This window comes from Lactuca virosa, chromosome 5, assembly GCF_052849685.1.
Source record: "Lactuca virosa cultivar CGN04683 chromosome 5, Lactuca_virosa_CGN04683_v6, whole genome shotgun sequence".
Classification (NCBI taxonomy): Eukaryota; Viridiplantae; Streptophyta; class Magnoliopsida; order Asterales; family Asteraceae; genus Lactuca; species Lactuca virosa.
The window spans coordinates 266,951,983-266,969,058 of NC_136430.1; the positions used below are offsets into that span (position 1 = coordinate 266,951,983).

Sequence of the window (17,076 nt, forward strand, 5' to 3'; positions counted from 1 at the left end):
CCGAGAAGAAGACATCCCTAAGACTGCATTCCCAACCCGCTATGGACACTACGGATTCGTAGTGATACCCTTCGGTCTAACAAATGCACCTGCAACATTTATAGACCTGATGAACCAAGTCTGCCGACCCTACCTCGACAACTTCGTGATTGTTTTTATCGATGATATACTCGTCTATTCACGAAGTAAAGAAGAACACAACCAACATCTGCGGCAGGTTTTGGAAACATTAATGGAAGAGAAGTTGTACGCAAAGTTCTCCAAATGCGATTTTTTTATTCGAAGGGTGGGTTTTCTGGGCCATGTGGTCAGTAAGGAGGGAATACATGCGGACCCTTCCAAAATCAAAGCAATTGAAGGTTGGGCAACACCAAGAACCCCAACGGAGATCAGACGATTCTTAGGCCTCATTGGTTACTACAGGAGGTTCATACAGAATTTCTCTAAGATCGTGAAGCCGCTCACCGCTTTAACCCAAAAGGGTGTACCCTTTATCCGGGAGAGGAAACAAGAAGCTGCTTTCCAAACCATGAAACAAGCTCTACGCAGCGCCCCTGTCTTGACTCTCCCAGAAGGGACAGAAGATTTTGTGGTGTATTGTGACGCTTCCAATCAGGGGTTAGGCTGTGTACTTTTGCAGCGCGAGAAGGTTATAGTCTATGCGTCAAGGCAAATAAAGACCCACGAAGTGAACTACACCACTCATGATCTTGAGTTGGGAGCTGTGGTCGTTGGTCTAAAAATTTGGAGGCACTATCTCTACAAGACGAAATGCACAATTTTCATAGACTACCAAAGCTTCCAACATATCTTGAACCAGAAAGAGCTAAACATGAGGCATCGACGTTGGGTTGAGCTGCTGAATGAATATGAATGTGAAATCCGTTACCATCCGGGCAAAGCCAATGTGGTGGCTGATTCCCTGAGCCGGAAAGAGTGCTCGGGTTACCGAGTAAGAACGCTAACAATGACCATCCATTCCTGTGACATCCCCAAATTTCTCGGCCAGAAAAGACCGATTTAGTTTATGCTTTTAAAATAAAATCAGAGTAATCTTCCAAAAGGTGTTGCGGAATTTGTTCCCAAAACAAAATATAATAAAAATTTATCAGACTATTTCTTAAAGAAATGTATTTTCATTATATAACAAAACCTCGGGATGTCATGTTCCGATATAGACCAAAAACATAAACAGTACATCATAAGCCTTAGAACAGTTATTTACAACTACTGGCCTATAATCCAAAAATTCCACTTCATCATCCAAACTATGCTATGGGTCCACTACTTGTAATATAAAAAGCTGAGTGGGTCAGGCTTGGGAGCCTGGTGAGCATATATGGTTTTCAACCCACAAATAATAAATTTATTAATTTCATTAACCAACAATAAATTTATTAATTTCATCAACCAACAATAACCCTGATTAACCGATCCTGTTATCCTCACTTTACATCCGTAAACACCTACCGCAAGGGATCTAGCCTAAGGATCATCATCGGGATGGACACGACTGATAAGGGGATTCCTCAGCCATATATGTCCTTAAGGCAACCATTAGGGGGATGGAGTACACCAATGAACATATAGTTCACCAACACCTACATGTTGCGAACCTGCTAGCGTTCCATTGGACTGTCTAGAAAGGTCCGTGGTCGTCATCTATACTCCGCTAGATGACTACAACAACAACAACAACAACAACATCGAGGCCTCTCATCATTTTAACACACATCAACTATTTCATATGCCCATGTTTTACCTAACATATTTGTAGATAAAAATACATATACAGTTTTAAAACTTGTATAAAACATCTATTCAACACCCATCTCAAATAAACAAACAATATAATTACACATAACACATATTTTATTGAAAATACTTCATATCTATGTGTAAGATGAGAATGACTACACGCTCACTTGAGATAACGATAATCGGGCAGCACTTCGTTTCTTAAAACGATCGTTTCCGATGAAACCGGGAGCTTTAATGAAAACCGGGCCTTGCGAGGGTTGAGGTTCAAACCGAAAAGATAAATTTCTCGGGGTCTTCGGACACTTCGGGACATTCTCGGGTGTTAGGTATGATGCCGGGGTTCGGGGGATGTAAAATAGCTTGAAAGAAGGTTTAAAGTGAAAAAGTGTGCAAAAATCCAACCAAAACCGGGAGGGTTCGCACCTCCCTTTATATAGGGTGCGAAGGCCTCAGACCGATGAGAAGAGGGAGGACACGCGGCTCGCATGCAAGGCCGAGACACGCATCAGCAGCGAAGGCGAGCCACGTGTCAGATGCGCAGGCGAGGTGGCCCGCTCCGGAGATTCAACGCACCAGGAGTCGGAAACGGGGCATGCTTGTGAGGGTGGTATGTGGCTGATTCCGAGCCATGCATGCGAAATTTCTCGGATTTTGTGCCCCAAACTTCAAAAATTCATAACTTTCGCATACGAGCTCCGTTTTTGACATTCTTTATATGCACGCGTAGGCGAGATTATACTCTACAACTTTTGTTTAGACTTCGTTGGCTAATTTTGAATTTATTTTTAATACTATTATTTTTAACAGACCGGGACAGAAAAATCCGTTAAAAATTCATAACTTCTTCATCCGACGTCCGTTTTCGTCTGTCTTTTCACGTTGTACTAGTATTGATGAGACCCTCGATTCTCGTTTAGGTTGTGTCGGCTAAAAATCACTCGATCTAAAATTCGAGTTTTTAGTTGTCTACTGCTAAGCTGAAATTTAGAAAAATCATAACTTTCTCATACGAAGTCAGATTTGGGCATTCTTTTTATGCACGCTCTCGGTTTAAAGAACACTACGAATTTCGTTTAGATCGCTAAGGCTTAAAATCACTTTATCATAAATTCACTTTTTACGTTACACAACGACATGTCGGTTCTGTCGCGAAACTTCGACAGGTCATAACTCCCTTTGTTATAACTCGGATTTCGGTATTCTTTATATCTCTAGAATCCTTATTTCAACCACTACAACTTTATTCGTAGATATCACGTTTGTCTAATATTTATTTTTGTCGCTAATTTTTATCCCTAATTCATTAAATTATAATAATTAAGCATAAAACACATAATAATCAATAATACATCTTATTATTTCGAAACAAGTTACAAAGGTTGGCCTAGACTATTACATCATCATTAGTTCCTAGCCTAGAAACACGAACATTACAATTTGTGACAACCCAGAATTTCTATTATGTACAACCATTTACTTCATTAGAAGTCAGAACAGTTTCTGCTAACTTTCAAGCTTTTTGGAGTAAGTTTGAGTGTTTAGAAGTTAGTACTTCAGGAGATAACAGGAGAGAGGATGCCCTAGGGTTTATTGTGCAACAATAATGTTCCAAAACTCCAAGAGTTTGGAGTTTACGGCCTAAACAAAGGTGTTTACGGCCGTAAACCCTAAAAGGGGGTATAAATATGACACTTAGTCATTATTTACCACTTTTCACATTTTCAAGATCCAAAACCCATTTCTCTCTCAAGTATCATCCGACTTTTCCTCAAGAACTTCAACTTTGTAAGTGTTTCTAGCCCTAAAAAGTTGATATCTTACTTAATCTAGTGATCTTACATGATTCCATCCGTGAAATCATTCCAAAAGTGTAGATCTTCAAGTTTCACCAAGAACACCAAGAACACACACTAGTGTTCTTGGACTTTTAGCACCTTTTCAAGCTTCTACCTAGTAAGTACTCTTACCCTAGTGTATTATAAGACTTGTTACACTTCTAATCATCATGAGAACACCCAAGAAACACAAGATCAAAGGTGTTTATGGTCCAAGATGTTCTTGGACCGTAAACCCTAACAAAGGGGCCAAAGTGGCCCTAGTCCCTTACCAAGCCTTGGAAACTAGCCTAGACCCCTTCCTTGATGTGCTTAGTACTTGAAAACATCAAAAGACCATAAACCATTTGGGTTTACGGCCATAAACCCAAGGAGAAGTGGTCCAAGGAACGTAAACTCCCTAAAGGAGTGAAATGGTGCCCTAATCTCTTCCTAATGCTTAAACATGAAGTAGGAATGTTTCTTATGATCTTTATGGCTTCAAAACACAAAATGGTCAAAGTACCATGAGTTTACGACCGTAAACCCATGGGTTTACGACCGTAAACTCGATAAGAGTTGGTCACAAAACCTTAAACTCCAAAGGAGTTTACCCTTGAACCCTAAACTCAATTACAAGGTCCTACCACCCTTAGATGCAATCCTTAGGACTTATAGCACTTAAATCAAGTGTTTTACATGTCTTAGGATGTCTTAAATTTGGTTAATTAGTTGTTTTATGACTAATTGGACACATATATGTGTTATTATATGTTAACTAGGATCATTGTGTGTGTACAAGTCTTCACTTCACACTTAGCATCCTACGTCATCCGTTCATCCAAACCACTCACTACAGGTGAGTTCATACCCCCTTAATCAATCTTTTAAATGATTTTAAATGCTTTCATGGGGGGGGGAATACAAGTAGAAAACAGGAAGTTATAGAATCAATCATATGTGATTTATAACTGTGTTTTCAAACAACCGATTTCACATACTTCAAAATGTGATAAATACAATGCTTTTAAGTTATTTTTACTTTGTTATCAACAAATTACTTTTGAATTATTTCATAAACTGACATCATGTCATTATTATTTATTGTTCAAAACTCTTAAATGTTTTACAAAAGCTCTTTCAATTTACTGTTAAAAACCATATCTATACACTTATGTTTCATGTATATATGTATTGATATGAGAGATTTCATTCTTTCTTCAGTTCCAACACTCTTAAGTAGCAAGGGTGTATAAACCTACTTGGACATTCAATTTACATTCCAGTAAACTATTATAGGTATAGTTTAGGGGATACAAATTACTATTCCTATTACAAGGATTTACACAAGAGTCAGTTCATTCATGAGTCTATACTACTATATGAAGAGATACTATTACATGTTATCCAAAGAGAAATACTATATCTATACAGAGAGAAATACTATATATATACTATACGGGACTGGCCATCCTACACCTGGCTGCTAGCTATAGCGGGACCTATTCATCAACGGATGTTCTCGGTTGTACTGTTCGGCGAGTTTCCACGCCATGATTATCCTAAGGAAAAAGGATACGATTTCAATGATTATATAATTTTCCCTATTACTTTTATTTTGTGACACATTCACATAAACGATGAGGTAGACTATATATTTATAATAATAGTTGCACATGGGAAAAACCTTCATTGATACAGAAATGCAAACCTTCAAAGCATTCGGGTCTTGGTAGAAGACTACTTTTTTTACTAGTAGGAAATATGGGATTTTCTAGGGCTTTCACACTTATACTAAATGTTTCATTAAACATTTACAAGTCTTTCATAACAGCTTTTCAAATCAATGACACTAAAATACTTATGAATTCACCAGCTTTATGCTGATCTACGCTTTCAAAATAACTTGTATTCTCAGGTCACCAGTAGACAGGTACGATGACCAGGTTTTGAGAAGACGGAGCACAGACAAGACTCGTCTTTTATTTTGATTACATATTTTGGTGTCTTATTACTATAAAAGAACACTCATGTATTAAAACTTTACTTTTAATGCAATGGATGATGTTGTTGCTTGTTTACTACTTTGCACTGTTATGATACTTTACATGACGTCCTCCACCCCTGAACGTTTCCGCCGTTCTTGGTTTTAGGGTGTGGCAGATTGGTATCAGAGCTTTGTTTATAGTGAATTGAGTATATCAACCCATAAAAGATATACTAACTATAAATACAATGGGATTAAAATACTCTGACCAAGAGTTTATACTTTTAAATAATAAAATATTTAATTAACTATACATGCCTGCATTCATACTAAAATCAGTGTCACAACGACAAAAACAAAAGTATTACGATTGTTGAATATCACAGGTAAGCTCGGGGATGTATGGTCAGTCCTGGGAGTGGCATAGCCTGATCAACTATGCTGGTCCGAGGAGTGATTAACATATGCCTAAGAATGGTTGTGATATGGCAACAAGTCTAAAAACTTACCAACATTACCACAATGAAATACCATAGGGGTATTTGGTGTTACTATAATTACTTATCTGAGAACTAAAAGGTCTTTATCAGTAGGTCAATAGTTGCTGAGTGGATACACTAAGGTTATATGCACCTAGGACGTCATAGACTTAGAATCTGTGAATCTTTGCTTTACTTCTTGTTCCTTGTTTGGTTGTGGGCTTAGAGTTAGGGTCACTTATTCGAAGGTCTATCCTGTCCTGAGTACATATAACTGGTATGCACTAAAAAAGTATTGAAGTAACTGATAAAGATCATCTTATAATTATCTTAGTTAGTACGTCTATTAATTTCTTCTTATATCCCTTTTCTCGCATAGATATCATGGCTGGATTCCATCCCCACGGCGACCCGTACTACCCTAACCACGGCAATGCTGGATGTCTCGGAGAAGAGCCAGAGAATGATCACCCAATTCCTTTGGATGATCACGAAGCTGAAGGCTTTTCTGATAGTTATGACTCAGAACCAGAAGTCAACAATCTACCCCCACCTGCTCATGACCCAAACCCTCACCCAACATTTCAAGGACCCACACCTCTGTGGGCCACAAACTTGAATAGATGGAGTCAGGAACAGAGTCAACCCATCCCCTATAATGGAGACAAAAGCTTCTACAACCTCACTGAGGGAGGTTCAGCTGACAGGATCCTACCCATCATGGTTCGTAGGATTTCCCGTAACACCGAACAGGGTCGAGCCGCTATCGACCAAGTCATGGTGATTGACGCCAACTCTGGCGTTAACACAGTCCGTATTCGCCAATTAGAGTCTGCGCATGAAAGGACTCTGGTCCACAATGCAGCTCTACAGAGAGAACTTGCTGGAACCCAAGCTGAAGTCAGGGAAATTCGAGCTCAGCAAGTAAGATCTGACAGGCGTGTGAGGGACATAGAACGCCTTCTGTCAGAATCAAGAACTCACTCTAGTAGTTCTCGTCGCTGATAGAATCTCATCGACTTCTCTTTTGGATATAACCTAGTTATGTAAAACTCTGGTCCAATTTCCTATCTTTGTAAATCTTAGACCTGTTACGTCTTGATTAGGTCGTAGTCCTGTCAAAATTTTCCTATCTTGGTTGATGTAAGGCCTTCTACTAGGCCATTTTTCCCGAACTTGTTACATCTGTAATTCCAGTAATATCGACAGGTACCTAATCTCATGGGTATTATTATCCGAATGCTATCATCTGTTAGTTCTAGATCTACATTCAATCGTGCTGTTGGGCTATGAAGAGTTAGTCCATGAGTCATTTTCATCAACTTTCCTATTAAATTCTTATCAATATCTTCATCTTTCTAAACTTATAGTTAAAAGATGCCTCCTCGCAGAAATCCGAGACGTAACAATAATAACGAAACACCGATACCACCACCTCCTCAGTTTGACGCTGCTATGTTCCAAGCAGCTGTCACGGCGGCCGTAGCGGCTGCCATGTCACACATCAATACTCATATCCCTAGTGGATCGGGAATAGGTGCACCTCCTTCCAACCATGGCGAGAGTCATGGGTACCCCCGGGAATGCACCTACAAGGATTTTACAAATGCCAAACCCAGAAATTTCAATGGAACTGGAGGGGTTATGATCTTAAGGCACTGGATAGAAAAGACAGAAGTAGTCTTTGAAATCTGCGCCTGCCTAGAGAACAATAAGGTCAAGTTTGCTACTTGTACCTTTTCTGACAGGGCTTTAACTTGGTGGAATGGCCACGTTAAGTCACTGACCCTAATAGTGGCAAATTCGATAAGCTGGGAGAACTTAAAGGCCATGCTGATGAGAGAGTACTGTCCACGAGGGGAAATTCAAAAACTCGAGCAGGAACTATGGGGTCTTGTAATGGTTGGTTCTGACATATCAACCTATACTAATAGATTCTGTGATCTGGCAATTCTTTGCCCTGATATGGTTGCTCTAGAGAGCAAGAAAATAGAGAGATATATTTGGGGACTGTCGCCCCAGATCCAGTCAAGTGTGTTAGCATCAAGGCCTGTTACTTTTGACAGCGCTAAAGAGTTGGCACAATCTCTTATAGATCACGAAAACTACCAGAACCCAACAATTTCTACACCCGAGCAACAAAAGGGAAACAACAACAACAACAAGAAAAAGGGGTCTAACAAGAGGAAAAGCGGGACTTCGCAAGAATCCTCAAAGAGACAACAACTAGTTACAATCAATGCTGCCACGGTAACTCCTGTTGTCCTTGCTAATCCCTTACCAGCTAAGCCTTATGCCGATAATCTTCCGAAGTGCAACAAATGCACCTTCCACCACAACGGACCTTGTCGGGAAATGCGGTGCACTAACTGCAACAGAAAGGGGCATACTGCCCGTTTCTGCAAGACTCCAGCAAGGCCGACCGCTGAAGTTCCTAACGCCAGTGTGGGCCAATCTTGCTACGGTTGTGGCGAAGTGGGCCACTACAAGAAGAACTACCCTAAGGCAGGGATAGCTAGCGGAGTAGGAAGAGTTCTGGCGATAGGCCACGAAGAAGCCGTAGCTAATTCTACAATAGTTACTGGTACGTTTCTCCTCGATAACTCATATGCTTGCATACTTTTCGATAGTGGAGCGGAGAAAAGTTTCGTAAACCAGAAATTTGCACACCTGCTTAAACAAAAACCACGTGCACTAGATAAATCATTCACTGTAGAAATGGCAAACGGGAAAACGGAAAGTACTAACTGCACATACGTAGGTTGTACTCTAACTTTAGATGGCCATACTTTCAAGATAGACCTCATGCCGGTCCCAATTAAAAGTTTTGACGTCATTATCGGCATTGATTGGTTGAGTCTTCATCACGCCGACATCTTGTGCTTTGAAAAAGCAGTTCGTCTTAACCTTCCTAACAGCGAAACCCTAGTTATCTACGGCGACAAACCTAGTACAAACCTTCGCATCATTTCGTGTATCCAAGCTCAGAAGTGCTTGCGAAAGGAATATCATGCATTCCTCGCACACATCGTTGATACGAGTCAAGAAGTAAAAGATATTCAGAACATCCCAGAAGTACGCGACTTTCTCGACATCTTTGCAGAAGAACTTCCAGGATTACCACCACAACGCCAAGTCGAGTTTAGAATCGACTTAGTGCCAGGGGCAACTCCAGTAGCCAAATCTCCATATCGTCTGGCACCAGCGGAGATGCAGGAACTTTCCAGTCAGCTTAACGAACTTCTCCAGAAGGGATTCATTAAGCCAAGCTTCTCACCATGGGGAGCACCTGTCTTGTTCGTCAAGAAGAAAGACGGATCGTTTTGTATGTGCATCGACTACAGGGAACTCAACAAGCTTACCATTAAAAATCATTATCCTTTGCCCCGCATTGACGATTTATTTGATCAACTTCAAGGAGCCAACTACTTCTCGAAGATAGATCTACGATCCGGGTACCACCAACTACGAGTGTTATAGGAGGATGTTCCCAAGACAGCCTTCCGAACTCGTTATGGGCACTACGAAATCGTAGTGATGCCATTCGGATTAACTAACGCGCCCGCAGTATTCATGGATTTAATGAATAGGGTGTGCCGTCCTTACTTGGATCAGTTCGTCATCGTCTTCATCGATGACATACTCATCTACTCTCGTAGTAAGGAGGAACATAGTCAATATCTTCGTCAAGTCTTAGAAACATTACGATCGGAGAAACTCTATGCGAAGTTCTCCAAGTGCGAATTTTGGATTCGAAGAGTCAAATTCTTGGGCCACGTAGTTAGTGAAGAGGGAATTCACGTGGACCCTTACAAAATCAAGGCCATTGAGAACTGGTCAGCACCGAAGACACCTACAGAAATTCGTCAATTTCTAGGTCTCGCTGGCTACTATCGCAGGTTCATTCAGAACTTCTCCCGCATTGCGAAACCTCTTACAACACTGACCCAGAAGGGCGTGGCCTTTGACTGGGAAGAGAAGCAAGAGAGAGCGTTCCAAACGCTCAAGCGAGGCTTGTGCACAGCACCAATACTATCCCTCCCCGAAGGGATAGAAGACTTTGTTGTCTATTGTGATGCTTCAAATCAAGGGCTCGGCTGTGTTCTGATGCAACGAGGTAAGGTCATCGCATATGCCTCGAGACAGCTGAAGACACACGAGGTTAACTACACCACCCACTATCTTGAACTAGGAGCAGTTGTGTTTGCTCTGAAGATCTGGAGACACTACCTGTATGGTACAAAAAGTACTATCTTTACAGACCACAAAAGCCTACAACATATATTCGACCAGAAGGAGCTCAACATGAGACAACGACGGTGGGTCGAGCTACTCAGTGATTACGAATGTGAAATTCGTTATCATCCGGGTAAAGCCAACGTAGTAGCCGACGCCCTAAGTCGGAAAGAATACTCTGGTCGTAGAGTCAAATCATTGACTATGACTATCCATTCACACTTGTCCACGCAAATTAAGGAGGCTCAGCTCGACGCTTTGAAACCTGAAAATGTGGCGAGTGAAACCCTAAGAGGGATGGATAAGAATTTGGAAGTCAAGGGTGGCGGAGCCTTATACCTCATGGATTGGATCTGGACACCGAAACACAGTGGCTTCAGAGAATTGGTCATGACCGAGGCACACAACACTCGTTATTCCGTCCACCCAGGTTCAGATAAGATGTATCTGGATCTTAAAAAGCTATACTGGTGGCCTAACATGAAAGCAGAGATTGCTACCTTCGTAAGTAAATGCCTTACTTGCGCCAAGGTCAAGGTCGAATACCAGAAACCCTCCGGTCTTCTACAACAGTCGGAGGTACCTGAATGGAAGTGGGAGCGGATCACTATGGACTTCATAACCAAGTTGCCCAAGACAACAGGTGGACTTGATACCATATGGGTCATCGTCGACAGATTCACCAAGTCTGCACACTTCCTGCCTATCAAAGAAACAGACAAAATGGAGAAACTTACAAGAACCTACATTCGGAAGATTGTACGACTGCACGGTCTTCCCATATCCATTATCTCGGACAGAGATAGTAGATTCACTTCGAGGTTCTGGCAGTCGCTACAAAGTTCCCTAGGAACGAGGTTGGACATCAGTACAGCCTACCATCCACAGACCGACGGACAAAGTGAGAGGACTATCCAAACCTTGGAAGATATGTTGCGAGCCTGTGTGATCGACTTTGGGAAAGCATGGGATAATCATTTACCCATTGTCGAATTTCCCTACAACAACAGTTATCACACGAGCATAAAGGCTGCTCCATTTGAAGCCCTCTATGGCCGAAAGTGCAGAACCCCTCTGTGCTGGGCTGAGGTGGGAGATACCCAGTTAGCTAAAGGACGAGTTCTTGAAAGCACTCTCACATGTCCGGAGATCATTCGGGAAATGACAGAAAAGATCGTTCAGATTCGTGAACGATTGAAAGCCTCTAGAGACCGACAGAAAAGCTACGTTGATAAGCGAAGGAAACCGTTGGAATTCCAGGTGGGCGACCGTGTTCTATTGAAGGTCTCACCCTGGAAGGGCTTGATACGCTTCGGAAAGCGTGGAAAACTAAATCCGAGGTACATAGGGCCTTTCGAGATTCTCGCTAGAATTGGTCCTGTAGCTTACAAACTTAACTTACCACGCGAACTCAATAACGTACATTCTACTTTCCACGTCTCGAACTTGAAAAAGTGTCTGTCCGACGAGACTCTTGTAATCCCACTCGACGAGATCGAGATCAACGAGAGCCTCAACTTTGTGGAAGAACCAGTAGAGATCATGGACCAGGAGGTCAAGCAAATGAAACAAAGCTGTATCCAGATAGTGAAGGTTCGCTGGAACGCCAAGCGAGGACCTGAATTCACTTGGGAACGAGAGGAGCAGATGAAACTGAAATATCCTCGTGTTTTTACTTAGTTATTTGTAACTACTTATTTGATTAAACTCTAATTTCGGGATAAAATTCCTTCTAATGGGGGGATGATGTGACAACCCGAAATTTCTGTTCTGTACAACCATTCACTTCATTAGAAGTCAGAACAGTTTCTGCTAACTTTCAAGCTTTCTGGAGTAAGTTTGAGTGTTTAGAAGTTAGTACTTAAGGAGATAACAGGAGAGAGGATGCCCTAGGGTTTATTGTGCAATAATAATGTCCCAAAACTCCAAGAGTTTGGAGTTTACGGCCTAAAGAAAGGTGTTTACAGCCGCAAACCCTAAAAGGGGGTATAAATATGACACTTAGTCATTATTTACCACTTTTCACATTTTCAAGATCCAAAACCTATTTCTCTCTCAAGTATCATCCGACTTTTCTTTAAGATCTTCAACTTTGTAAATGTTTCTAGCCCTAAAAAGTTGATATCTTACTTAATCTAGTGATCTTACATGATTCCATCCGTGAAATCATTCCAAGAGTGTAGATCTTCAAGTTTCACCAAGAACACCAAGAACACACACTAGTGTTCTTGGACTTTTAGCACATTTTCAAGCTTCTACCTAGTAAGTACTCTTACCCTAGTGTATTATAAGACTTGTTACACTTGTAATCATCAAGAGAACACCCAAGAAACACGAGATCAAAGGTGTTTATGGTCCAAGATGTTCTTGGACCGTAAACCCTAACAAAGGGGCCAAAGTGGCCCTAGTCCCTTACTAAGCCTTGGAAACTAGCCTAGAACCCTTCCTTGATGTGATTAGTACTTGAAAAAATCAAAAGACCATAAACCATTTGGTTTACGGCCGTAAACCCAATGAGAAGTGGCCAGGGACCGTAAACTCCTTAAAGGAGTGAAATGGTGCCCTAATCTCTTCCTAAGGCTTAAACATGAAGTAGGAATGTTTCTTATGATCTTTATGGCTTCAAAACACAAAATGGTCAAAGTACCATGAGTTTACGGCCGTAAACCCATGGGTTTACGACCGTAAACTCGATAAGAGTTGGTCACAAAACCATAAACTCCAAAGGAGTTTACCCTTGAACCCTAAACTCAATTACAAGGTCCTACCACCCTTAGATGCAATCCTTAGGACTTATAGCACTTAAATCAAGTGTTTTACATGTCTTAGGATGTCTTAAATTTGGTTAATTAGTTGTTTTATGACTAATTGGACACATATATGTGTTATTATATGTTAACTAGGATCATTGTGTGTGTACAAGTCTTCACTTCACACTTAGCATCCTACGTCATCCGTTCATCCAAACCACTCACTACAGGTGAGTTCATACCCCCTTAATCAATCTTTTAAATGATTTTAAATGCTTTCATGGGGGGGGGGGATACAAGTAGAAAACAAGAAGTTATAGAATCAATCACATGTGATTTATAACTGTGTTTTCAAACAACCGATTTCACATACTTCAAAATGTGATAAATACAATGCTTTTCAGTTATTTTTACTTTGTTATCAACAAATTACTTTTGAATTATTTTATAAACTGACATCAAGTCATTATTATTTATTGTTCAAAACTCTTAAATGTTTTACAAAACCTCTTTCAATTTACTGTTAAAAACCATATCTATACACTTATGTTTCATGTATATATGTATTGATATGAGAGCTTTCATTCTTTCTTCAGTTCCAACACTCTTGAGTAGCAAGGGTGTATAAACCTACTTGGACATTCAATTTACATTCCAGTAAACTATTATAGATATAGTTTAGGGGATACAAATTACTATTCCTATTACAAGGAATTACACAAGAGTCAGTTCATTCATGAGTCTATACTACTATATGAAGAGATACTATTATATATTATCCAGAGAGAAATACTATATCTATACAGAGAGAAATACTATATATATACTATACGGGACTGGCCATCCTACACCTGGCTGCTAGCTACAACGGGACCTGTTAATCGACAGAGGTTCTCGGTTGTACTGTTCGGCGAGTTTCCACGCCGTGATTATCCTAAGGCAAAAGGATACGATTTCAATGATTATATAATTGTCCCTATTACTTTTATTTTGTGACACATTCACATAAACGATGAGGTAGACTATATATTTATAATAATAGTTGCACATGGGACAAACCTTCATTGATACAGAAATGCAAACCTTCAAAGCATTCGGGTCTTGGTAGAAGACTACTTTTTTTACTAGTAGGAAATATGGGATTTTCTAGGGTTTTCACACTTATACTAAATGTTTCATTAAACATTTACAAGTCTTTCATAACAGCTTTTCAAATCAATGACACTAAAATACTTATGAATTCACCAGCTTTATGCTGATCTACGCTTTTAAAATAACTTGTATTCTCAGGTCACCAGTATACAGGTACGATGAACAGGTTTTGAGAAGACGGAGCACAGACAAGACTCGTCTTTTATTTTGATTACATATTTTGGTGTCTTATTACTATGAAAGAACAATCATGTATTAAAACTTTACTTTTAATGCAATGGATGATGTTGTTGCTTGTTTACTACTTTGCACTGTTATGATACTTTACATGACGTCCTCCACCCCTGAACGTTTCCGCCGTTCTTGGTTTTGGGTGTGACACAATTCTCTCCCCCTTAGGATGATTCCGTCCCCGGAATCATACATCAGCAAACAAATGTGGATAGCGACTCATCATGTGACTCTCCGTTTCCATCGCACAAGCACTAAATCGACCATCTTCGTCGCAACTTCTTAGTCTTATGGTCAACGATTGCTTCTGGTTCTTCGATTAACCTCTTGCTTTCATCCAACCTTAATTCAGAAATTGGAATTATGTTGGGAACATCTCCTGTGAACTTCCTCAAATAACACACTTGGAAAGTGTTATGACTACCATCTAGTTCTTCTGGTAATTCTAGCTTGTAAGCTTGGTTCTCAATCCTCTGAAGAACTTTAAACGATCCAATAAACCTTGGACTCAACTTTCCCCTTTTACCAAATCTTATAAGTCCTTTCCACGGTGAGAATTTAAGTAAAATCGAATCTCCAAATTCGAATGTTATCGGTTGTCTTTTCTTGTCCACATAGCTCTTTTGACGATCCTGAGCTGCTAACATCCTTTCCCTAATCACTTTCAGCTTTTCAACAGTTTGATGAACTATCTCTGGTCCCATGAACTACATTTCCCCAGCTTCAAGCCAACATGACGGCGTTTGACACTTTTGTCCATACAAAGCTTGATAAGGTGCCATCTTGATGCTCGAGTGAAAACTATAATTGTAGGAAAATTCTACTAGAGGTAAATGTTCATCCAGTTACCTTGGAATTTCAGGGTACATGCTCGTAGCATATCCTCCAATGTTTGAATCGTTCGTTCGCTCTGACCATCAGTTTGTGGATGGTAGGCTGTACTTAGACACAATTTCATACCCAATTCCTCTTGTAAACTTCTCCAAAACCTCGACATGAAACGACTATCACGATATGATACTGTCACACCCCAAAACCGAAACGGCGGAAACATTCGGGGGTGGATGACATCATGTGTAGTATCACAACAATTGCATCATAGTAATCAAAGTAAGCACAACCATTAAATTGAATATATTAAAGGTATTTACATCTGTTCGGTTCATATTTATATACATCAAAAGTAGCAAAATATAAAGACGTGACTCTCAATACGCTCTGTATTCTCAAAACTTGCGGGAGTACCTGTCTAATGATTTTTGAAATGAGAACAAGTTAATGAATCAGTGAAAATGTTTGTATGTTTCAAAGAAAATCCAATATTTTCTAACATATGAGTTGTTACATTGTTCCATAAAGTATTAGTCCGTATGCCTGGTTACCAGCATTATATATATCATATAATGTTGATTTGAATGAAAACCCTTTTGTTTGAAAACCCTGGGTATCACCAGTATGTACAGTAGTTTCATTAATTAAAATAAAACCAAGAGTTGAAATCCATGGAATCCTACAGTTATAGTATGGAGTAGTTCTATTAATGAAAATCAAACTAATGAAGAATGAAATCCCATAAACAAAACGATTAGTTTATACTATTGTGAGTAGTATAACCATGCTTGATATGACCGATGACCTCTACGACGTTCTTCAGGCGTCGGACGGTATGATATTTGTCACCCCAGGCATGCCTGCCTAACTGTAGCTAGCAGTTTAGTTGTGGGATTGTCAGTCCCGAATAGATCTATTCACAAATCTCACGCTCTCCCTCCAGGAGACTTTGGTTACACTAAATGATAGCATTTAACCTGTACATCGAAAGGTACAATTGAAGAGTTGTCTCACAATCATGTATTAACTAGTTTACGTGTAGTTCTGTATTGTTCTATTGTATTTTAATCCGTTTGTATACTTTATAGAGTAATAATTATACTTAAATAATAATTTAGTAATGTATTCTTGTTACCCGAGATATATCATTGAATATCATAAACTAAGTCTGTTATAGTCTATATGTCTGTAAATGTAAAACCGTGTATTAAAGTCCCAAACTATACCTATTATAGTTTGTATGTATGTTATGTACTTGGTTTGTGTATTGATATAAAAACTATGACATTATGCTTGTAAGTTGAAAACGTCCCTTATGCTCAGCATGTTACAAAAGGGATAAAATATCTAGATATTTTATAAAAATGTGGAAACCGTATGGTTGTATCAAGTGCATCAGTTTTAAGCGTGTTGAAATCTTTTTGTATAAATTCACAAAACCATTTTTGTTTGGCTTGTATTCCCCCCTGAAAACGTTAAAATAGTAAAAGCATAGGGGTATGAGCTCATTGTTAGTTGCCTGAAAGTGTCGGGTTAATGTACGCGGCACTTAACGGAATCCTAATAACAATTAAATACATATATGTATTTTATTAGCGAAACCATTAATTATAGTGTTGGAAAAACACTTGATTTTGGTTTAGGAATGTTACCAGGACTCGATTGAATTGGGAAAAGCGGGTTTTCGGCCAAATTCACCACATGGGAAGGTTTGCGGCCGTGAACTGTTCTCGGCCGTGAACAACCCTTGAATGGTTTACGGCCATGATCAGTGTTCTTGAAGGAAATATGAAGGTTTGAAGGATTCACGGTCGTGAACAGATTTCGGCCTTTGA

The 17,076-nt window shown here is 39.8% G+C and overlaps 1 protein-coding gene across 1 annotated transcript in view; it reads left to right on the forward strand.

Annotated features, from left to right (window-relative positions):
* Positions 1-232: 232 nt before the first annotated feature.
* The window catches only part of LOC145112712 (putative mitochondrial protein AtMg00860), a 53,245-nt gene continuing 36,401 nt past the window's right edge, over positions 233-17,076 (forward strand). The window contains exon 1 of the mRNA XM_079048847.1: positions 233-649. Coding sequence (XP_078904973.1) covers positions 233-649 — 417 coding nt within the window. The remainder of the gene's footprint in view (positions 650-17,076) is intronic.